The 24,999-nt window shown below is 38.1% G+C and overlaps 2 protein-coding genes across 3 annotated transcripts; one reads left to right on the top strand and one right to left on the bottom strand.

The window, feature by feature from the left end:
• The first annotated feature begins 4,212 nt into the window (after positions 1 to 4,212).
• Positions 4,213 to 9,291, top strand: LOC105055361 (large ribosomal RNA subunit accumulation protein YCED homolog 1, chloroplastic). 2 transcript variants are annotated; one of them, XR_012135917.1, is made up of 3 exons: positions 4,213 to 4,883; positions 5,742 to 6,218; positions 8,927 to 9,291. XR_012135917.1 is itself a non-coding variant. In XM_010937123.4 (2 exons), exons 1-2 carry the CDS (start codon positions 4,324 to 4,326, stop codon positions 6,157 to 6,159), a joined length of 978 nt encoding a protein of 325 aa, XP_010935425.1. In that variant the 5' UTR covers positions 4,214 to 4,323; the 3' UTR covers positions 6,160 to 6,288. The 2 variants fall into 2 exon arrangements, 1 of the variants encoding a protein (XP_010935425.1); XM_010937123.4 differs by lacking the exon at positions 8,927 to 9,291 and having other exon boundaries at positions 4,214 to 4,883; positions 5,742 to 6,288.
• A 1,193-nt stretch (positions 9,292 to 10,484) lies between these two features.
• Positions 10,485 to 20,288, bottom strand: LOC105055362 (zinc finger CCCH domain-containing protein 32). Its single transcript, XM_010937124.4, has 3 exons — positions 19,893 to 20,288; positions 13,036 to 13,146; positions 10,485 to 12,765 (listed from the first exon to the last, which is right to left on the bottom strand). The coding sequence occupies exons 1-3, from the start codon at positions 20,004 to 20,006 to the stop codon at positions 10,708 to 10,710; spliced, it is 2,283 nt and encodes a 760-aa protein (XP_010935426.1). The 5' UTR covers positions 20,007 to 20,288; the 3' UTR covers positions 10,485 to 10,707.
• Positions 20,289 to 24,999: the final 4,711 nt, after the last annotated feature.

Genomic DNA, 24,999 nt, shown 5'->3' with positions numbered 1-24,999 from the left:
GAAGAAGATGGAGAAGACAGGCTTAATTAAGGTAGAGATTAATTGGTATGATGAAAAAAATAATTTTTTCTTATAACAAGCGAAGGTGAAGGATGTGCTCATCCAGCAATGGTTAATCGATGTTCTCTTGTGCAAGAAAAAATTGACTACCATAGAGGTGCAGGATTGAAGACGGCTCCAAATACAGACGGTGAGTACGATCTACTTGTACTTAGCAGATGACGTGGTAATCCATGTACTTGGTGAGACTTCTTCGACGACGATATGGTCGAAGCTCAAGGAGATGTACATGGCAAAGTCGCTAACCAATGCTCTCTTCCTCTGGAAGCAATTCTACCAGCTGCGGATGAGTGAGGGATAGAGCGTGCAGGAGCATCTCAGCAACTTTCAGAAGATCTTTACTGACCTCCTTAGCGTTGGTGAAAAAATTGAGGAGAAGATCAGGATATTGGTCATGCTTTCACCGCTTTCTCCCTCTTTTCAGTCTTTGATGACTGCTCTTCTAATGAGAAAGAGTACCATCAAGATGAAAAATGTTACCTTTCCTTTACTCTAGAACGAAATTCTCAGGAAGGAGAACCGAGCCTTAAGTTTTGATGGTGACTCGGCTATGACGGTATCTGAAGGTGATGGTGGCAGAAGATGGAGCGGCAGGAGATCGCAAGATGGACGGTCCAAATCCAAGATGAGAGATTTGAGCAAGATTAGATGTTATCGATGCGACGAGTTGAGATATTCTCAGGGATCGGACAAAGACTACAATGATGGTGGTCCAAGATAGCGACAGTGATGAAACCGATGATGTGATAATAGTCTCAGATATGGTATCTACTTCTTTCCATCAGTAGATTATGAATTCTGCATGTTCGCATCATGTGTACTGTAGAGAGAAGCTGTTTGACTTCTTGAAGAGTAGTGAGAGCATTGTTCGTTTATCGGATAGATCGAGCTGTACGATCAAAGATACTGGGATAGTCGGCATGAAAGTATATGATAGAACAGTCAAAAAATTGAGTGAGATCTGACATATACCCAATATCAGAAGGAATCTGATCTCATTGAGCAGATTGGATTCGACCGCCTATAGGTAGAGAGTTGATAGAGGAATCCTAAAAGTCTTGCACAATAGTAGGAGTATGATGAGGGAAAGACATTACCTATTGGCAGAGAGCTTAGCGCGAGGTGGAGCTTCAGAAGCCAGTAAAAATCCAGTGCGAGGTGGAGCTCCAGGTGCAGATAGATCGGGCATGAGACGAGAGACTCGGAAGGATGATGATGATATCACATGATGAAGTTTCTATTACTGCAGGAGACTATCCCGAGTAGGTCTCAGATCAGATGGAGCATAGCAGACGACGGAGATGGGATTGAGCAGCCTGACTCAACTCTCATGTTTGTCCATCCATGATCAGCAGATATATGTCCCAGGGCTTGGGGGTGAGGCGAGATCATCCAGAAAGCTCTCAAATTTAGGTGGAGGCCGAATATTTAGTCGAGGTGGAGAATTGTTGAGAAAAACATCTCAAATTTGATGCACAAGGAGCCCACAGCGAAGTCCATAGTAAGGAGAAGTGCAGGGAAGGAGCCCACATGAAGAACAACTTGTTGGAGGGGGTTGGCTCATAGCTGGGTGTAGCCCGACGAACGCGCGCGAGCACATAGCCCGACGAACGTGCGCAGCCCAAAGCGAGCGCGCTCGTACGCCCCAGCGAACGCGTGTGAGCACACAGCCTAGCGGACTCGCACGGCCCAAAGCGAGCACACGCAGGCCAACGCACACAGAGAGGCCCATACACCGTGGTCCACCATGGACCGAACGCCCGAGCCAGTCCAGGAGGAGGTGTGTGGACCTCTTAGCGATCCACATGCGGTCTATGGAGCCACATGGATTTTTTCACACGGTCTACACTCCCTTGACCCTTTAGAGGTGCACCGCATTTTCACGTGGTGCATGGCGGGAATTCAGCAGGCGGGATGGCGTGGCGTGCAGGGATTCAGCGTGCTTCATGATAGAGGCAATCTACGTGTGTTGCACGAGCACAATATCAAGCGGCATTGCACGATCCAACGGTCCAAGGGCATTTCAGGCTTTGATCCAACGGCTTGGAGGATATTTGAGTTCTAATCGGAGTCAAGACTCCGATTTGGACTGGGTTTGAGGCCTTTGAAAGGCTCCATAGGTAGACAGAGGCTATGTGGTAGCGAGGAAGTTCGACAAAGATCTATGGGCAAGCAGCAAATCCTGGAGAAGAGCCGACAGAAAGCAGAAGCAGGGGCTTCAGACAGACTGTCAGGCAGTAAGCAGTGGTCAATGCTACAGGGGGTCTTCTAGAGAGAGAATTTTGTGAGAAAGTACTTCTTGTTGAGAGAGAAAGATTGGTGTAAGAGAGTTGAGGGTGTGATCTCCTCCTGTAAATTTTTTCTTTTCTCATAGTGAAGCTTGCATGCCCCGTGGAGATAAGTCTTAGCTTAATACACGTATTTGATTGTCTTTCATATTTTATTTCTTTTTCTTTATTATATCAACATCATCACCGGCGTTTCGATTCTAGATTTGAGAACCGATCCTGAACTTGGGAGATTCGTATTTTGCATGCAAAATCTTCCCAAGAAGTGGTACCAGAGTAAGTGATACTATGATAACAATCGGTATCAGAACAGCTCTGGTCACAACAATATCATAGACATCTTTAACTCTTATGCAATGATCTCATATTGCCATATACATTCAAAGGTTATGTAGGTATCAATCTGTATATGATTACTACTGGTCTGTAGATTGAATGGTTCATTCGGAAGATTTTGGATGGATGTTGAATGAATATAGATATTTATTAGATACAGGTCATGCTCTATTGTTAAACCAGTATCAACCAAATTCTGCTTTCAGTTAATTGCTATAAGACGCGTACAAGCACAAAGTTGGTGGCTCTTAATTTTTGGATGTTTATTTGAATTTTACTTTGTACCTGGATTCATGTTTGAGCTGGCATATACACAAAATATGAAGGAATGCCTTAGTTATATGCAAACCTCACTTAAAAAGCTACACAAAATATGAAGGAATGCCTAAGTTATATGCAAACCTCACTTAAAAAGCTACATGGCTGTAGTGACTCTCCTATTTCTCCCCAATCAAGACTGCAACTGTACAGTCGCAGAACAGGAGCTGTTTAATGCTTTAGAGCCTGTTTACTATTCCTTTTGTTGTCTGTTTATGCTTTCATAAAAAAACATGATGAAAGCCTTTTATATTTTGTATTGACCAGCATCAAACTCAAGCTTGCTGAAGGTGCTAGCTTAGCCTGATGTTCAGGTCTCTTGGTTGTTGTATTTGAAGATTTATGCTTCAATCTTTCCTTCACTGGAATGGCAGGGGTTTGAGGGGTATTTGGGCAATGAGCTACATAACATGGGGTAGCTCACTTTCAAATATCTTTAACTCTCAAATCTCTGGTGAAAGGTAGGATTCGGTCCTAGATTATTTGGTCCAACAATCAAGGATTTTACCAACTTGATAGTGGGCACCTTCTTGTAGATATGTTTTTATTGTAGGTGCAAAATAAAGATAGAGCATTGTAGTTTGTTAAGTAATTCTTGCACACTACAATAAAAGGCAGCCCCCTCTTTTGCCTGTGGATCCTCCAATGTTGATGATGGTGGGACTTGATCCAAGGTCTATGGTACAAACAATTTGAGATAATAGAAGATTCGATAGTTCAAGCTTGACTTCAACTTTGATGATTGATCTTGTTCTTGCTATGTTCTAGCTTGAGCTGAGCTTAGTTAAAATATTACAGCCTAGTTTGGCTATGTTTTGCAATTTGCGTAAATGGAACTAGTTCATGAACTGAACCAGGTCTGTTGAATAACTTCATCTTAGCATCTGTATTATGCTAGATTATTGGATTTATTCTACCAATGGAATTGGTGACCACAAGAACAGCACAAGCTCCATATTATTAAAATTTTTCTAAAGATTTTGTGGCTTTAATTATCGTTTGGAACTTACTCTTGTAGTGATTTATTTTGATAAATTTCAACGGGATTATTTTACTGAATTTTGAAACTGTTGCCAAGTCTAATCAAGCTGAGCTTTTTGTTGATTAATCTTGACTTAGTAACCAAAATGACCTCAAAACCAATGTTTGGGTTTGCCAGTTAAATGGCTTTTTGCTGTGTGGCTAGCACCTCAAACCCAACCCACCACCAACCCTATCCCCTTCCACCCGCCAACTCCTCCAGTCCCTAGGCCACAAGCCCTGACTAAACCCTAATAAGTAACCAACCTTTCTCACTCAAATAACAAAGAAACAGACCCCCATGGCCCTCCTCTTCCCTTCTTCTTCTCTTTTTCGTTCCCCTCTTCTACAAACCATCAGAACCAATCCCCACGCTCCCAAATCCACTCTCTTCTGCTCCATTCTTAACCCTAAACCCCCCTTCCTTTCTCTCACCTTAAAATCCCTAATGTTTCCTTCCCAAATTCACCTCAAAAACCCCTCATTTCTCTTAAAAGCGTCGTCTTTCACCTTCTCCGAGGCCACCGACTTCGCCACCACCGCCGACGGCGTCGGCGACGAGGACGAGGACCTCGCCAGTTCGCCGTGGGAGGGGGCGGTGGTGTACCGGCGAGATGCCTCAGTGACCCATCTGGAGTACTCCACCACCCTCGAGCGGCTCGGCCTCGGCAAGCTCTCTTCTGGGCTCTCCCGGTCCCGGGCGTCAGCGATGGGGATTCGGCTGCCGGCCAGGAGGGGAAAGGAGGCGCCTTTTGGCGATGGAGAGACGCCCGTGCTCATCTCCGTTGACGTCACGAGGAGGAAGCGGAGGCTGAAGCTGGATGGGATCGTGAGGACGGTCATCACCCTTGGTTGCAATAGGTGAGAGCTTCTGCTAGTAGAAATGGTAAATTTTTTAACTATGTTTTCTGACATAATTATTCTTTTAAATAATCCACTAGGTTGGAATTAGTTGAGGTTCGGAAAAAAGGTACCATTTTTAGGATTCCATGATTCTTTGTTGTAGAAACAGATTCCTAATTTAAAAGAATTATGAATGGTTCTACAATTTTTGCAATCTTTGTGGTGTCAACGCATGTCTTGTATCACTATTCATCAAGTTCCTGCCCCTCTCCCTCCTCTTTGTTGATTAACTATGACATTGAGACAGAGTATGTGAAGATCATCTCAAGGGAGTTTCACAATTTAAGCGCATTTCATCATGATATATGCAAACTCAAAAATAATAACCTGATTTGGGAATCATTTTTTTTAGAGTCAATCGGTGGAGGGTGAAATAGAACAACCTGTTTTACATAATTACTTGGAGAACATCACTTGAAATTTGAATGGGGTGATATGCCACATAGTTTTCACTTCTTTGGACCTGCAAGCTACAATCCATAGGAGTAAATCAGTCTACCGGTTTGTTGAAAATTTGAGGAATTTGCTTCAAATTCATCTAGTATTTTGGCCAATTTTTTGATGAGATAAACTACTGCTTGACATTTTCATTGCTGAGTTTTCCATCACAAAAAAGCTAAAAGCACATCATTGCCAATGTTGGTTTTTGAAATAGAGGACTAAGGGGCATTTGTCTCTTCTTTGAATCTTGTTCTGTTTGCTGCTTCTCTCATAAAAAATTATTCGAATAATCTTTCTTATTTCAGACCCTAAATGCCTACAATTGGTCTTCTTGCAATATATGATGCATGCTTGGTTTTTATCCTCCTTTTCCAGGTGTGCTGAACCAGCAGCTGAGTGTGTATTCTCAAATTTCACACTTTTGCTGACTGAGGATCCTATCGAGGAACCTGATGTCATCAACATGGGAGTAATATATGGAGAAGACAAAGCCAAAACCTCTACTGAAAGCAGCCACAATGAAGAAGAAGATGATGAGAAACAGATAGACTTGGATGACCGGCTCTACTTTCCTGCTGAAAAAGAAGAAATTGATTTATCCAAACACATAAGGGACATTGTGCATGTAGAGATAACAATAAATGCAATATGTGATGCAAATTGCAAAGGTCTCTGTCTCAAATGTGGCACAAATCTTAATAAGAGAAAATGCAATTGCAAAGAAGTTGTGCAGGACAAGGGCAGAGAATATGGACCTCTCAAGGGCTTGAAAAAGCAAATGCAGCAAGGATAACTGTTATGTTGCTAATGGTACTCTCTGGGAGCAGTTTTGTCATATATCTAGCATCTGAGGTGAGTAGACTATATGTACCTGAAGCAATTCATAGTGATGGGAATCTCCTAAAATATTTTCTTGTACCTACATTCATTTCTCATTGCTTTTGGTTTAGGTTTCAAGCTTAAAATATTATAAAAAGGAAATAACAGGGCTCAATGATTTGCATAATTCTATGTCAGTATAAACTTACTAAAATCTTTGGATACACCCTTGGGTGTTTGCAATTCTATATTAGTGATGGGAATTTGCAAAATAAGGTTTGGGTCCTTTGTCAAAAATCTGTAGTTCATAGGTTCTACTATATGCTATTATGCTATAGTTGAGTATAATTTTTAGAAATTCGTATTGTCTTGTGGTCAGCAAAATCCATCTTGAATCCAAAAAGAGAATTAAGTATGAATATGCGGATGTTTTAGAGGTTGAAAGAAATCTGAGTTAAAGGTCACTAGGTAATTTGAATAGGATACCCAAGTGCATATGTATGATGAAGAGAACCATATTTTAGTATAGTATCTTACGAAGACATCAAACAAAATATAACCTTTTTTGGTGTAACATTTAGGGATGGCAGTCAAACGGTATTTCCGGGTATCTGACCCATTCCAAACCCTAATAAGATCTATTTAGCATGTCGTGTGGAGTTTGAAAAGCCTTGTAAGGTTTGGAAAGAGTTTAGGATTTAACATTAAAATCTGGATGGATTTGGGATAGGTTTGAGATTTCTCCTTTGGGTACCCATTATCCGAACCAGCTACTTTTTTTTTTTTCTTATTTTTTTTGAGGGAAATGCTTGTATATAAACATCTAACACAAAACCGAAGCCATCATCTAGGCTTCCCTATACGGCTGCTCCAAGCCTCCCACCAGATTGAGACTGAGGATGGAAAAAACAGAGGAAAAAGCAGGGGGAAACATATGAAAAATCAAGGAAAACCAAGGGAAAACAGAAAAAAAAAATTGAAAGGTAAGGACTTTTCCCATGTAGATCGGTCATCTTTCTTTTCTTTTCACTTTTTTTTCTTTTCATTTCATTCTCTTTTCTCAGAGATTTTTGGGAAAGGAGAGCACCTGAGGGAAATCAGGGGTTTTCTAGGTTCTGGTTGGGGTTTTTTCTCGGTCTATGCGATTTTGTGGGAGTAGTGGCGGTATGACTTGGTCCGTTAAGGTTTTGAGAGCTTAATCTTTGGTAGAAGCATGATATCTTTTAGGGTTTTGGGGATTTTTAATCGAATACTTTCTTCTTTGGCTGCAAAGTTTTCAATTTAAGAGACCTGTTTTCATGATAATATGAATATGGAATAAGGGTTAATAGATGACCTGGCAGGTAATACCAATTTTAATGGTGCCGATTTGGGATTTTTGGTTAATTCCGTGATTGGGTTTGGGATGGGTTCGGATGATAAGAGTTTAAGTAGGTTTGGGTATGGGTAGGGCAAATTTAATGGGTGCCCTATCCGTTGCCATCCCTAGTAGCATTTGTTCTATCTTTTTCCTTTTCAAAAGCATTGGGCACAAAGTGCTTGAAGAAAGGAGAAGTAGAAGGAAAGAAAATTAAAAAAGTTGGAGGCAATGTTGCATTGATGCTGACACATGAATCGGATTCGGATAGCAATCCAAATATTTAACTTGACAAGAAGGGGGAAAAAGAGATATAGGTATACATGGAAAAATATTTTACCCAAAAAAAAATATTTATAATTAAATTTTATGTTTAATTTTAATTTGTATATAAAAAAATGCTGCAACATATTATATTTGTTAAAGTTTTTCACTATCTGTTTTTCAAACTTCGTAGCTTGTTGAGAGATGCAGGGAAATGAATATTTTGCAAAATATTTGAATGTCTACATCCTTACCCAAGAAAGTCACTTTCAATGTTAGTTAGGTTAAACGTACCGTTGAAAGAGTGAAATTCTCCATCTATCTATAAAAGCAGGAAAAAAGAAGCGAACCATCCAAGTGTGACTTGGATACCGAATATGTATTCTTGAGCCACCTATGAATGTCCATGTAACACGGATTACAAGTGAATTAAGTATGATAATTACACTCAACATTGTCTAGATTTTATCTACAATCTTAATCGTACAACGTAAAATGATAGAAATAATGCTTTAATTTTAGCAGTAATAGTGGGAATGGTCCTGGTCAATGGTCAGGAACGTTGACCGGTACTCCAATGCCACGAGAAGCCTGCTCAAAAGCTAGTCACATGTAAATGCTGAAGACTGAAGAAAACCCCAATTAATACAACATGATCAAATGGAAAAAAAAAAAAAAATCCTATTGCGTAGGTCTTTCCTCCTATAAATTCGTATCCACGCACATACATGAATTAGTCCATGTCATGAATTCAAAAAAGCTTGCGTCTCAAAAGAACCGTGCTATCAATATTCATTTATTTATGTCACTGTTTTATGGCACCAAGTCAGAACCTTGCATAGCTTGTTACTTAATTCAACAATAAATCCCATCTTCCATCACCTTTCGGTTTTACTTATCGCCAACAGCAGCGGAGTCCTCGTGAAAATGGAGAACCATACCCTCTTTGGGACGACACCTTGTATCGTCAACCCTTCAACTCTGTTCCCATTATTTCCGGTCTCCCTTAAGTTCCTCCATCACCTTTCTCCTGACTAGCTTTTTAGCAACTGCTTTTGGTATTCATTTCGCATATCTTTGTTCCATTCTTTATTTTTCTCTTGTTTTACAACTGCTATAGATCAGTAAAAAGATATCAGATGGGCATAGAAGAGCTAGAAGAAAAGGAAAATGTGGTCTTGCCACAGCATCCCGTCGACAGGGATGCATGCGATCGGATCGAGCAGGTGGCATCGGTGGTGGCATGGACTCCAGCAGCAGATCTGTTCCTGAGGCAAATAATGCTTGGGAACCAAGATTTTGAGTTCATGAATGCTGAGAGTATGTATTATGCTTACTACCGGCTTCGTGTTGATGTGCTGCGGCGGCGACCATGCAGACTTTACAGCCTTAGAGGATGATCATACTTCAGATTCTACTAATTTGAATTAGGTCATGTTCTCATTTGGTTGGGTGCTATGGCTTTTATTACTCAAGTGCATGATTATGTCTTCCAGTTTGTTCCTGTTTTTTTTCTTTGGTAAAATGGTTATTGAGATAATTTAAATTTATCAATGGTTCAATCTTGATGCTGCGAGTGAGTTCATTTGTTTCGCATGCAGTGCATGCATGTGCTTTTTCTTCCCACTCTTTTTTTTTCCTTAGATTGCCGAGGTTTTTGTCCACATTTGCATGGATCAAAAATGGAAAAGGCACCGTATTTTGTGTTAAAATAGAACCGTAAATTGGCAAAATGTTGTTTAGATAATGTTCTTATAGCAGTACAACGGTTCATCTGATATGATTTGAACAGAAGATGGAGTTTAGAGAATTTTTTCCTCCACAAAAAGTCTCAGATTATTTAGTGTGATTGTATAATTGCAAGCTACAATACACTGCCAAGTTTTCTTTTTTCTTTCTTTTTTTTTTTTTTTTTTTTTTTTTTTTTTTTTTTTTTGAGGCACGGGTCTTGGTTGAGATTAAAAGGTTAGAAATGACAATTGGTTTTAATATTATCTTGTGTACTGCTAGAAATGAAATTTGTGAGTCAGCTGTTAGGAAGTGTCACTGGATTGTTTGAAGTTAATAGTCTCTTAAGATTATCAGGCCGAAACATTCATGATTGATGAAGTTGCCAGGTAAAGTCTTCGGACGTTATAAGAGGAGGCAGCAGCTCGAGTTTGGGCAGCGTTCAGCAACCAAATCCAAAATGTGTTAGGTCCAGACCAAAACCCGTTGTTTTTTTGCCACACTGGACCATCTTGTAAAAAATTGTTTTAAATACCCAGATTGCTACATCATGAACACTGAAATACCAAAAAAAGATATAGAAAAATGTAAAAAAAAAAGAAAAAGAAAAAAAAAGTATTAAAAGGAGGATGTCTATTCTGTTATTATTTTTATTGCTAATATGGAACAATATATTTGTTTAACCATAAAATAACCTCATCTGATTTTTTGCCCCCTCCTGCCATTTTTCCAAGATAACATCCAATTGCAACTCCAACAGAAGCGTAGCGAAGCTCCCATATAAGCAACAGAAATTAGACTTTGAGAAGCTGGAAAATACCCAGATTGGGTGTTTCATTACATTATCCATTTGATTCATTGAGAAACAAAATAAATATCTGTAAACTGTTAGGCAACTAATACAACATAAGGTTCTAAATACGCCAGATCAAAAGACTGCAAAACCAACAAGTTTCTCAAATTTTTTTGGGTCAACCTTAGACTATCACTACCATCTTTCATCTCCGACTGCTGCTGTACCAACCTGACAGAAAAAAAAAAAAGGCGTCGACACTTTTTTTTCTCCTGAAAAACATCAAGCGCCACCATCAATCTCCAAGAGATTCAAAAATTAAAGGACTAGGGCCTCCTCAAGCACAGCAAAACAAGCAAAACCAGTCTCGACTAGCACTCTCAAGAAAACATGACACCAACCTTCTTGGCAAAGTCATCCTCATCATCCAACTCGTCCTCATCCTCCTGGTATACATTCTCATCATCATCAGTTTTCAAGTTCCCACCCTCATCCGCCTCATAATCAGACTCTCCATATCTTTGGTCATAGTTTTCCAGCTCTTGATCTTCCATAGCATCCACTTCCATATGATCTTCTTCCAGCACATCTTCTTTAGCTGAAGAACGACTGTCATGGATTGACTCCTCCTCTTCTCTACGGCATAGACCCTCTTCTTCTTCTTCTTCTGCTTCCTCCTCAGCTCTTCTATCCTGGTGTTCTTCAAGTCTGGTGAAGGTGTCACTGCCATCTTTCTTAGCTTCTACTGGAGGAATGGACTGCACATCTGACAAAGCAGCTGAAACAGAACCATCTTTTGCAACTTCTACATCTCTTCGATTATTGTCATCTCCACCACTGGAAATTCCACCATTCCCAGAAGCTGCCTCTCTTTTTCTCTTAAGAATGACACTCAGTGGCTTTGGACCTTCAAATGAGAGAAAATTTTCTGTTGCTACTTTGGTAGACTTCATCTTATTCAGATCCAGAGAAGCAGTAGCACTTGTACTCTTGGTTGATGGTTCTTGAGAATTCTCCATAACCTTTGCACCTTTCAGCTCTGCAAGACTCTTTGGACCAGCAAAATCTAGGAAGTTTACATCATCTCTTCTAGTTGGCTTTACTCCAGTACTCCTTGCATCTGCAGCGAACTCCTCATATGATCTCCGTCTTACTCTTTCATGATGCCTCCCCTGATAATTTATTGGCCTGGGTGGTGACAATCTGCCTCGAGGTCTTCCCCTGTGTCTGTCATTCTCAGATCGCAAATCAGTTGCAATGTCAGGTGAAGATCTCCCAGGGAGTGTTATTCTTCCTCGCAGGCGAGTGCTTATGGAGCTTTCCCGAGGAATCGGTCGTTGACTTCTATGGGAATGATGACCGCGATCTCTCTCCTCAATATAATGATCATCACTCCGGTAGGGCTCGCTATAGCCATCAGGGCTCACAGCTGATCTTGAACCATCAAGTCTTCTTTGCTTCAATAGTCGATGACGCAAATCTGATCCATCCCTATCATCATAATTGGCCTCCCTCCGTGAAACACTCCCTTCAAACAATGATCTTTCCGAAATCCTCTCAGAAGAAGCCCTGCATGGCTCCCAGCCATAGGCATCATGAACCTCTCCATACCGGTCATACTCGCTCACCCCATTATATCGATCTCTTTCAAATGTGTTTCGAGATTCATAATCATCATGGTGGTAGTCATATTCATCCATAGGATTCTGGTTCCTTCCACCTTGAACAGATGCTCTTCCAAAGTTGTCTTCATTGTGGAAGTAATCAGACTCTTCAATATCGTCATCAACAAGAACATCAAAACCAGGAGAAGATTCCCCCAAGAACTCATCAGCCTCCCTACCATTCTGAGGTCGATCACCTGACGGCTGAATCTGCTGATCTCGAGGCCTGCTTACAGCATAGCCACTGCTGACAGGAAATTGGTTCTGCTGCATTCCATAGAGCTCATCATCTGTTGAATGAGGTGGCAAACTTTTCTTTGTTGTTGGAACATTACTAGGTCCACTCTCAGCTTTAGTAACAGGTTTTACTGAGGCAGGTGGTACTTGAACTGGCTTATTAACACTGACTTTTGGCTTGTGAACACCTACTTTGGGGACATACTGTTGAGCAGGGACATTCTGTTGACTAGGGATGTTCTGCTGTGCAGTGCAGTCCTTGATAGCCCATGAATCCTCTGGTGGTTCAGTAGGAGTGATAGAAACCTTTGCCACCTGCTGTGAAACAGGATTACCAGATGTCTGCGGTCCATGCATGAAAGGGCACTTTTCACCTTTTAAACAGTGTCCCTTTTGAAAATAATAGCACGGCACATTTTGCTTATTCCCAGCATAAGGAGCATGCCATTTGGGAATTTGTGTTGCTGCAACAGTTTGTGATGGAGGTTGGGCTGGCCCTGAAGAAGGCCCTGGAGTCCCCAACAGACCATCAAGTGGCTGAAGAAAGAACAGCGAAAATAAGTTCTTCATTCAAACGCAAAAATATTTACATATGCAAAGCTAAACATGCAGCAATCTAAACTTACAATCCAAAAGAGCACATTCACACACACAGCCACTTCCACATGAAACAACAAAAATAGCTTTCATTGTTCCCACATGGATGACATGTAAGATTTGCATTGAAATGTCTCTAAATGTCTGTAATCATGTGTGTGCATAGGTGCGAACAAAGTATTTATGCAAATGGAAAGAGTAGAGACTTACCGGATGCCTGAACAAACATTTTGGATTCAGGCAATTACCATTCAACCAGTACCAACAATCCCTGGGGTTTATTCTGGCACCCTCACTATGCCGATACTCACATTCATTTCCCTGAAAAAGAAAAACATTACATTAATTATTATTGAAACTTAAACAAAAAAAATATCTGATAACATACTATGAACATAAAACAAGTGCATAGTGAAGTCTACCATCGACAAGACGAGTACCAGCACTTACACGGACAAGGAAAATCAAAAGTGAATACTCCTACTAATAATGAATCAGAAAACTATGAGCATTTATAAAGATAGGTTTGGCGATAAAACAGTCCAATTTAGCTTAGTTCAGAACCGGTCACCATGCTGCTCTCAGCCAAGATGGAAAATTCCTGCACGCAAGTCTAGCACTCCCAAAAATCATTAACCTCATGGCTTACCAGGCTTCTTGTGGAGCTGATTTGATAGCAGTCAGTTTCACCTCAGCTCCCCGAAAAATGAAGGATGAAGTTTCAAGTCAATCCTCAAGATAAATCAGCATCACAATGGTCCTCTAAGATGTCATCGATTTACACAACCTCATTATTCACCTTTCAGTACTCTGCCCCTTCCCTCCCTCCTAACAAAACATCACTTACACATCACATAGAAAATCAAATTAGAAGACTCCTCTTCCAAATGTCATTAGCTGGAATGTCATGTGATTAAAACACAATGATATGGATCTAACACCTCTTCAGAAATCAGGTCGTTGCAACTAAAAGCTACAGAAATTTGAACCATAGGCCTTAGTGCCAGATTCAAGTCAACCAAGTGATCTGCTCTAACCAAACCATTGTACAAGAAATTTTTGGAGCTCCCTCATCATGGAGCAGGGCTGAGATCACATCAACAAACTGGTCTGAATTGATCCAACTACAAGGTTTGGTTTGACCTCCAAACCAGAGTCCACAGTATCCGAAGTTGACCTATGTGACCAGACCAGCACACGGTCCTGGTTACCTGAGCTACACCCTGCACATACAGATCTTAAATTGTCAACCAGCAAACTGAGATAGTTTGGCCATAGTCGTACTCTGAGAGGTTGTGTAGTCCATTTGGATTTGCATTGAAACTAATGCAAACTAGTGGGCTTGATTCCATAACCCTGAATATAGACCTAGTGTAGTAACTTGATTGGGAAAATCCATATTAGTAGTATCTTGAATTTACAATCAAGTAACAATGGCCTCTGTTGACCATTTAAACCTCCCCTGAAGCTAATTCCAATATCCTCACTCTGAGACTCTTTCTCCCTGATTGATCCTCTGTTAGGCTCTTTCTTTTGTACCACAATCTGCAGACACCTGGTGAGAATCAATTATAATCTCCAAGAAATAACTACCCACTTAAACAGTTGTTTTCTAGAATTTCTAGTTGGATTCCACTCCCCCAAGATGGACGTGACCTGGATTTTTTGAACCCGTGACATCCAAGGAATGAAATGGAATAAATTGCCCCACACAACTAAAACTTGATGGCTCATCACAATTGATTTTTTCAATTTGATCTTGCATACCCAGATGCTGACCTAAAATAGTTGGGAAAGGCTGGATCATTACGGTCATCTTGCATTCCTAGCTAGTACCCCTTCAATAATTGCACCTCCTTGATAGTTGATAAATGAATAAAACTAGCTGCTTCACGGCTTAAGCATAGAGATCCCTATATAGATGATATAAGGGCAACAATATAGTAGTAGGGAAGCCTATAACTTTCTAAAAAATGGCTAGAGAAATGCAAATAGAAGTACCTAACAGTTACATAATGGAAACTTCCTAATGATTATCAACAAAGAGTTCATAAAAGGCACTGTTAAATTGCAGGGAGGGGAAGGGTGCATTGCAGCATTTTCATGAAAAACATATCAAGTAACATGTCTTTTCATTATCTCTCACAAATCAAAATAAATTTATTACATCATGCACTTACAAGAACTCGACTCACGTATGGTAACATGGTACATGCGACTAATAAATTACACTAATGGCCTGTTTGGCTAAGCTTTTGGGAAGGAAAAAGCTGCTTATTTTTTCAAAAAAGTACTTATTTTGAAAAAGCAGGATGTTTGGCCAAGCTTATGTTAAAAAAATAATCTGCTTTTGAGTGGTAGCAGAAGTAGTTTTTCTGCTACGGTGAGGAAGCAGAAAATTAGAGCTTCTTCTTGAAAACAGAAGCAGAAGAAAAAAATTAATTTTTTCAAGATAAAAATATCCTTACTCAAAATCATTATTTACCAGAACTACCACTATTTATTTTCACGTAACCCTCCCATTATTCTATTCGATATGTATTATCTTTTATGCAATTGAATTTATATTGATTAAATTTTTTAATATATTTTTTGTTATTTTATTTTTTATATTTTAATTAAATAAAAATAAAAAACTTAATTAAAATTAACCATAATGAATATTTAAAATCATTTATCTATTTAAATAATATGAATTGTAAAGCAAATCTATATATGCCCTTTTTCATAATTTGATAGTCAAAAGCACTTTTTTTGAAAGATTTGCCAAATACAAATTGCTTCTCAAATACCGATAAAAGCGCTTATTAAATAATTTTACCAAACACAAACTGCTTCTCTCTCACAGCACTTCTTCTGAAACTCCATTTGAAAATAAGTCATTTCAAAATAAGCTGATTTTCACAGCTTGGCCAAACAGACGCCAAGTGACTTAGGAGACCAAGCAAATGATTAATACAAACTTTGCAATCCTGTAACACCCCAAAAATTATGGCAATATATTTATTTATTTATTCATTTAAAATGATTAAGAATTGCAGAAGGCATCAATGAAGATTTTAACAACCATAGTGAACGAAATCATATGACACTATGGAAACCTCCAACAATAACAACCCTAAGTTCATGAAGGCACAAATGCAAGGCAAGAGATGCTATTCCTTCAATTTTCAAATTTTTCTATCAGATGTTAAAAGGATATAAGATTAATATCTATATTTACTCTAAATTGCTACAAATACAAATCAGATATTAAGAATATCTCGATTTGTTCTGAACAGATATGGATATAAGCCCAATATTTAATTGTATCCATTATTTTCTATCCAAATATGGATATAAATTGGATATTACTTTGTTATAAATCGGCCGTTTAGTAGGATTCAATCATGAAAACTAACATTAATTACCTAATCATAAAGGATGGGAAATAGAATACACTATGTAGACTACACGCGACAAACATGTGACTAATGATCTAAGGTATAGTTCTCAAATCAGCATGGCAAGCAATCTGGTCAATTGTCCAAGTCATTAGTCCAACCAGGTTTATATTAAAAATATTAAAATCAAAATTATTTAACATAAAAATATGATTAAATATATTTTTCATCGCATACCATCATTACTCTTTAATTACAGCATAAATAAAAAAAAATAATTGTGAATTACTCTTCTATTGAGAGTAGCAAGAAAAATTACATACAAATGTAGGAATACATTGAGGCCATTAGTATTTTTAAATATTATAACAATAAATATTTGAAAATATCATAAAAATAAAATAAACTACATTTATTTTTCATTTTATCAAAGAGAAAAGGATTTATTTTTATAAAGAATAATGATTAGAATATGAAATATCACAATACACATCAAATATTATTTAATGACCTGAATGCATATGAATAAGTAAAATAACTACCTATACAGAATAGGAATACATTGTAGCTTGGTAGTGGAGTACTTGTCATCCAAGTTAATGGTCAATGGTTCAAATTCTGGGTGTAACTGTGTATCTAGACAATTATTTCATTAGATATCTAGATCCGAATCCAAAAAAATATTTAAAATCAACATTGGGATCCACATCTAGCAAGATTTATAAAAAGTTATCCAAATTCATATCCCAAATTTCCACCCAAATCCGATCTGAATCAAGAACAAAAATGGATATGGTCGGATTTTATCCAACCCATTTTCAACCCTATTGTCATGGATAAGCATCAGGATAACGTAACTACACAAAAACTCCAGCGACAGCATCAAACATCACATTGAACAGACGTCCCATTTTTTTTAAAGCATTCATTTCTTACTAAAAATGTGTGCACTTTCCTTAGAACAAAAAAATGAGCTATAAGGCAGCAATAAGCACCTAATGGATCAGAATGACAAAGAAAGCTGGATGAAGTTTTACAAGAGCAATTAAAGTCATGTCTTTTGAGCTATAAGGCAGCAATAAGCACCTAACGGATAAGAACGACAAAAAAAGCTGGATTAAGTTTTTCAAGAGCAATGAAAGTCATGTCTTTTGCCATAGAAGAACATGTTTTTTATAATTTTACATTAAATGATGATTTACAATAAATGAGGATCTGCACAATCATACCAAATTTAGGAAGTTTCCAATTATAGTAAAAAATATCAAAACGAAAAGCAGGCTATATGTAGGGGCTAAGAAGAGTCGGTACAGTTTTTGTTAAAGATCTCAAGTCTAAATTAGATTAAGGTACGGTGTTTGCAGAGAATTAATCACAAAAAGATTAACAGAAAAACAACTTGAGGAAGATAGGCTGAACTAGTCGTGTCAAGACATTCATTTATAAGAATTAGTTTGAAGAATAGATCACATAATTTTGATTTGTCAGGAAAAGCCAGAACATATTCTAATGCACAAATCAGATAATATATATTTGACTTCGCATCACCTATTCACAAAAAAGTTGTGAGAATTCATATACTGCCAACAAAGTTCAATACCATACAAGTTTAAAGAAGAGTCATCATCCTTTAAGAGTCCTAAGACATAACAATCAAGGATGTTCTCAAGTAATATTACGCCATGTTGCCATGGTCTTGCTCCAATAGAGCAGTGAAAGACCAACTATTACTAAAATTGTACCAAAAAAATATGCCCTGAATAAATAAACCAGAATCTTAAAATAGAATGTTGAATACTTAGAAGCAACCAACCCAAAACCAATAGAGAAACAAATACCACATTTTCTTTTCTAGTAAAAGATGACATGAGATAGAGAGAGAGAGAGAGAGAGAGAGAGAACTTGAGAAGAGATCGGTTCTACCTAACCTTGTGCAAGTGTGTGAGAGAGAGAGCAAGAAAGTGTGTGTGAGGGAGACAGAGAGAACGAGAGGGTGGGAGAGCTCCACCAAAACCTTATGCCTCAGACAAGTCTTCTAAATGTTAATGCATTTCAAGACATTAATGCATAAACACTGCTAGCGGAAATTGATGAAAGATATTGAAGGCAATTAATGACACGGACACTTTAACATAAGAAACTTCAAAGGACGAAATCAACAGAAGGTTAATTTGCTCACAAAATAGGAAAAATTAGAATACATATGAAATAGCACACAGAAAACTACCAAACATAGCAAGTAATCATGATGCAATAGTTGAAATTGTCAAGGGCATTAACAATGGATTTGACTTGTTTTGTTTGCCATATATTGTGTCACCCTTAGTTTCCAGGGTATGAGAGAAAATACAGATGCAAGTGCAGGGAAGCAGATACTTCAGATACAGTTGACCAAAGTGCTTCACAAGCAAGTGCATACATGAGTTTCAAGATAGACTGTGAAGCAGGTATTTTACCCTAGTTAGAAGCTTCCTGCTAACAAGGTTACACCTAGACTCTTGTGTCTAGCTTCTAATAACCTACAAAGAAGCAAATCACATGTTTGAAATCAAGTGATATCATGAATCACCAACTGGTTAGCACTCGGCGAAGAAACACTTTCCAAATTTTTACATACAAGATGGAAAACCTTGGAAACTTTAACAAAATAACATCTCTTCATATTTATATTTTTTTGAGATTTTAAACGAACGAAAACAATAACTGTTTTGAACTTTTATCTCCTCCATGCTCCTATTTCTCCTCACTATCCTCATTCCAAACTAAAGAATTGGACACATATTTAGATACAACCCTCAAATTCGTGTCCCTGCAGCCTCAAATCCACGTCCACACAGGTCTCCCACATGAGGAGTCGATCCAAATAATAAAAATAGCGAATAAGGCTTAGGTAGATTAAACAAATAAACAGATCCAAATCATGCTCTGCAAGCATAACGTTTTCCATGATATGCCCATAAAAAAGACATACTTTGTCATCACATGTACAATATTTGCGCTTAACACAATAATTCAAAAATATGAGAACATAAATTTCCAATAATCAAGATATTGCATGAATACATGCGATACATGTTCTTGCAAGCATCAACAGGGATACAAACAATGTCCAATTTCTGATTAATAATGGGTCAGAATCCAATACTTTAAGAACAGACATGTCCATAGGATAACTACCCAAACAAGACTATGTGCAATAGATGATGATAAGTTTTTCCAAATTGCGAACTTTAAGAACCTTGCCAACAAAGTAACCATGAAAATTATCATCAAGTAACGTTTGCAAAACATGACTCTATACTCTCCACAGAAGCAAGCTCAGAAGGAGAATTAATCGAGCAGATTACAGGGGAAACAATATGGTATTAAAATCAGTTCGAACAATCAAATTTTGAAAACAAAAGATAAGAATAACCAAAGACATGTCGCAAAGGCTGTTCTGACTTTCCTCAAGCGATCACTTAAGCCAATCATACACTCCAAAATCCAATCTAGGGCATCACTTCCTAAGATTCATGCACAAGAATCCGAATAACTAAAAAACAGAAAAAATCAAATTCAACCCAAATCAATCGATCTGAGCTCAAGCCAGAAGAATCAAGGTAGAACTAAAAGAACACTATAAAGAAAAGATCAATCGAACTCTAACATAACAAAAACCAAGAGATTAAATAATAAACGCACCTTCTTGCAGGTCAATGGCGACGCCAGGAAGTACACGCAGTCGGTATTCCTCTTCAGCGCTTCCTCTTCGTCCGTCAACGGACGGATCCCCTCCCGCCCCCCGCCGCTCTCCATCCCCTCCCCTCTAATCACCTCCCACAAAACAAACAAACTATAGGACCAAAGATCGAGCTTCCTGAGGCGATCAAAGACAGAGATCGAGGCGTAAAAATTCACAGATTAGGGCAGACAACGAGAAACGAAAAGAGGAAATGATCCAACGACTAGATCGACATATGGGAGAAGAGGGTGGGAGAAGAGATTGGGGATAAAAAATCGAAGGTAGAAGGCTTTTAATTTATAGAAGAAGTCATTAATCCTTATGAGGGTTTTCGAGCTTTTCTAGCTGGGCTCGCGTGAGCCCTTGTTCCTCGAAAAGAAACCTCGCGTTTGGTCCCCTTTTACCTCCTCATCGCCGGGGGCTGGCTTGGGGGCTTTACATTCTCCGGGAACAGCCTTGCTATATCTAATTATTACCCTTATGCCACTCCGAGTAATGGATTTTGAACTGTATGGGGAAAAGACGAGGAGTGTAGTTTTGTTATTAAGTGGTTGATTGGGGGGCTTAGTGGTATGGGGTTGGGGATGAGGTGTTCCCGCCCTACTACCGGATCTAAGCGAATCCGCCACCAAGATGAGGTTGGAGTCAGCTTGTCGTGCGATGCGGGAGTCACGTGACCGGTGATTCGGATTTGGGTTTGGATTTGGTTGGGTTCCTTTTTTTCTTTTTCTTTTTTTTTTCCGGAGTCGGATTCGGATCCTTCCACGGGGTGCACAACGACCTCATCCAGCAGCGGATGAAGCACAAGTCCAATCCTTCTGTTACGAAAACTATAAGTTCTAAACTGGAAATAGATTTTACCGTTAGAGAGTGCCTAGCTGGTCCCCAAAGGATTCAAACGTTTGTATGAATACTCCTCCTTGTAAAAAATAAAAAAAATCAAGAATTTGAACAAAAACGCTCTTATTCATGTGGCAACTCAAGCTGCTGACAGACCACCGGAAGGTTGGGGTTTACAGAGTGCCAACAAAGCTGAGCATTCTAGTAATTATTGTTAGACGGCAAAGAATGTTGCAGAAGTCTTCCAATTTGTTTATAAATAGGGGGCTCCTCGGTACTTAGCTACCCGCTATCATCATCCATGCAGCATCTCATTCAACGGGGTGAACAACCAGTGACATGAGGAAAAAAATATTGCCCCATTTGAAGTTGACGTGCAGATAACCTTGGTCCGAACCAATCCTAGTCCTAACCGACCCAAAGTATCTTCGAGACCGATCCAAACTGACATTTTAAGAGGTATTATATTTGATGTTTACCAATTTATGCTGGTTGAAGAAATCGTAGAATTCATGTGACAATCCGCTGTGAGCGGATAAAGAAAAAAATAACAAACATATCTCATTACATAAGATAAAAGATAATGAATGTATCACACCTAATAAGTTAAAGGAGTAACAGCCTAATTCTCCTTTTTCTTCACAGAACCTTATCCTCTATCTATAAATAGAAATTTACAGAAGATCCTTAAGATACGCAATCACTTCTCTATCAACAACACACTCCTTTCTATTATTCTCTAATTTTCTAACTTAAGTGTCAAAAGATCCCCACCGGAGCCAACTCTGATCCAAGACTTATTTTGCAAATCAAACCGCCATCACCATTGGCCTACATCTCTTCTCTAGCCGATCCGATATTAGCCAAAAGATCAGCAGCAACATATTGACATTAGAAGAAGGATCAAGTCTATTCACGGGAAAGAGCAAGTACCCTATCAATATAGTACCACATAAAGGAACTTCATCGCGCCGCTCCTATGCCACTACCGCAAGGCCGATCAAGATTTCCACCCCACCTGCGTATCAGTCAGATATCGATCAGATCCGATCATCTGTATATCAGCCAAATGCCAACCAGATTGATCATCTTTAGATTGGCCGACACCAACAGATCTGATCATCTCCAGATCGGCTACCGCTAATCAGATCCGATCATCTCTAGATCATCCTAGACACCAACCAGAATAGAATTCACAATCCTCCAAGGAAGATCTATGCTCCATCTTCCACTGCCATGATTCAAGTTGATTGATTAATGTCCTCTAGGCTATCTTAATTGGGCTTGAAATTGAGGGCAAATGATATAGATCCAAGTAAGAAAGGAAATCACAATAGATTAGAATCCAGATAAGGAAGGAGATCATGAAAATTTCTTAATTTTTATTTCTAAATCATGACAGATCCATACTTCCTTGTCTATATTTCAAAATTTGAATTCTCGATAGAATCAAAGTAAGAAAAAAAATCGCAGTATATTAGAATCCAAATAAGGAAGGAGATTATAGGAATCTCTCAATTTCTACCAAAAAATTGAGAAGGAGATTTTGCCAAGAAAAAGATTATAGTATCTATCATGATTTGGGGATGGAAATTGAGAGATTCATGTAATCTCCTTCCTTATCTGAATTCTAATCTACTATGATTTTCTTTTTTATTTGGATTCTACCAAAAATTCAAATTTTGAAATATAAACGAGGAAGCATGGATTTATCATGATTTGAGGGTAAAAATTTAGGAATCCTCATAATCTCTTTTTTTTTTTTTCATTTGGATCATAATATGTTGCTATCTCCTTTCTTATTTGGATCGATATCATATGCCCCTTAGTTTCGAGCCCAATTAGGATAGCCTAGAGGGCATTAATCAATCTGCTTGACTCATGGTGATGGAAGATGGAGCACATATCTTCCTTGGAGGGCTATAGATTCTATTCTGATGGGCATCTGGGATGATCTAAAGATGGTCGGATCTGATCAACATCGATCGATCTAGAGATAATCAGATTTGGTCAGCATCTGATCGATCTAAAGATGATCCGATCTGATCGGTATCGACTATCTGAAGATGATCAGATCTGATCGGCATATGGTCGATCAAAAGATGATTAGATCCAATTGACATCTGGTTGATTTAGAGGTGGTCGGTGATCGAGCATTTGCAAGAATCTGGATCGGCCTTGAGGTAGTGGCATAGGAGTGGCGGCGACAAAATTCCTTTGCACAGTGTCATATTGATAGGATGCTTGCTCCTTTTTATGAATGGATGGACCCTTTTTCTAGTACCAATCTATTGCCGTTGATCTTTTGACTGATGCCAAATCGGTTGGAGAAGAGATATAGGCTGACACTTGGAAGCAACAATTTAACCTGCAAAATAAATCCCTTATCGAAGTTGGTTCTAATTGAGACCATCCAACACTCAAGTCAGAAAATTAAAGAATAGAGAGAGTGTGTTATTGAGAGAAAAATGATTGTATATCTTGAAAATCTTCTGTGAGCCTTTACTTATAGACAAAGCCCGAGGTGCCATGAGGAGAAAGAAGAATCAAATCATTATTCCTTACATCATTGAGCGTGATATGTTCATTATCTTCTGCTTCATCTGACAAGATATACTTGTTATCTTCTTTCTTATTTACTCACAATGAATTGTCACGTGGATTCTGAGATTTCTCTAACTAACGTAAATCAGACAACAACATCAAATATATTACCCTCACGAAATATCAGCTTAGCTCAATCTCGAAGATATCTCAGATTAGTCTGGATTGAGATCACCTACACATCAGCCTCAAATGAGACAAAATTTTCCTCCCCATATCACATGGTACATACACAAATCAACAATATACTGAATGGAAATTATTTTTTGTTTCCTAAAGGGGAATACCAAATTGCCAAAGACAGTTTAACAAAGGAAAAACAGATATACAGTTATAGTTCCCTTAAGCACGACAGAAAGAGCTAAGTTACACAGAATCCGATCAAATGCTGGAGAGTGGGGACTTCCCACATGAGACAGGTTTCCAGGAAAATCCTCAGTATGGGTGGTTGAGTGCAACCATGAAATGTTGCTCATATATGATACAAATATGTTAACGACCTAAAAGAATGCGTTATGCCATGGTATCTCAACTACAACCGATTTACCTAGTTTTTTGAGTTGAACATTCTCCCACTTACATTGATTTGTGTCGTAATGGACAGAACGAAGTAGTGACTTAATTCTAGGGCTCCACTTTGTCCTTTTTAAGCCGAAAATGACTAATACACTGGTGTTCTATTATTAGGCATATGGCGGTCATGTATCAGAGTTCTCGATGAATGATCTTAGACACAGCATCCATAGACCACTAGAAGTACAGCAGCATTTTACATATCCACTATTAGGGGTCCACTATTAGAGGTGAGCACGATCCATATTGGATCGATTTCACTTCAAATCTAAATCAAACCAGCCCTAAATAATTTGATATTTTTCAAAATCAAATCGGACTAATAAAAAATTAAAATCAAATCAAATCAAATCAATAAGATTTAAATGATGTGATTTGATTTGATTTATCAAATTTTTTTTATGATTCATGAAAATTTATTTCCTTTTTATACAAGAATACCATCAAAACAATTTATCAAATAAAATAACTTAAATTGACATAAGATATTATTGCTTAATAAAATAAAATTTTTAAAAAAATACCATCATTAAAGATTAAAATAAAAACCTTCAATATATTAAAAAAAATAATTTAGTAAATAAATCACTAAGATTTAAGATTAATCAACATAAAATTAAATTAATAAATAATATCATAATTTTAAAATTTTTTTTTAATATATTAATATTTCAATATGAACTACATTTGAATTAAAATAATATTATTTTATTAAAATCGATTTGATGTGATTTGAAAATAATTTTATTTACTAATAAACCTGAACCAATCCCAATCTATTTCTTTATATGTCAAAAACCAACTAAACCATATCAAATAAAATTTTAAACCAAGCCAAACCTATGGTTTAATTCAATTTCACCAATTTAATTAGTTCAAATTTGATTTTTGCTCGTCCCTGTCCACTATTAAGACACACCTCCTGAAGGACAGACCAACTTGGTCTACGCCTGCGCTAGCCCAACCTCAACAAGAGCTGACATCATTAAGTTCACTGACATCTTACGATAAAATTGGATTTCAAACAGAATACAGCTACTATATAGTTTC

This window comes from Elaeis guineensis, chromosome 12 (genome assembly GCF_000442705.2).
Source record: "Elaeis guineensis isolate ETL-2024a chromosome 12, EG11, whole genome shotgun sequence".
Lineage (NCBI taxonomy): Eukaryota > Viridiplantae > Streptophyta > Magnoliopsida > Arecales > Arecaceae > Elaeis > Elaeis guineensis.
Note: the sequence above shows the minus strand (reverse complement) of the source record. Positions and strands in the feature narration are given on the sequence as shown.

What these genes read in the sequence shown, in the direction of transcription:
- LOC105055361 (XM_010937123.4), top strand. Translation starts at nt 4,324, where the DNA reads ATGGCCCTCCTCTTCCCTTCTTCTTCTCTTTTTCGTTCCCCTCTTCTA. An exon ending in ATCACCCTTGGTTGCAATAG is followed by an intron (nt 4,884 to 5,741) that starts GTGAGAGCTTCT and finishes CTCCTTTTCCAG; the next exon opens with GTGTGCTGAACCAGCAGCTG.
- LOC105055362 (XM_010937124.4), bottom strand. Translation starts at nt 20,006, where the DNA reads ATGGAGAGCGGCGGGGGGCGGGAGGGGATCCGTCCGTTGACGGACGAA. An exon ending in CGCCATTGACCTGCAAGAAG is followed by an intron (nt 13,147 to 19,892) that starts GTGCGTTTATTA and finishes TTTCTTTTTCAG; the next exon opens with GGAAATGAATGTGAGTATCG. An exon ending in AATGTTTGTTCAGGCATCCG is followed by an intron (nt 12,766 to 13,035) that starts GTAAGTCTCTAC and finishes TTCTTTCTTCAG; the next exon opens with CCACTTGATGGTCTGTTGGG.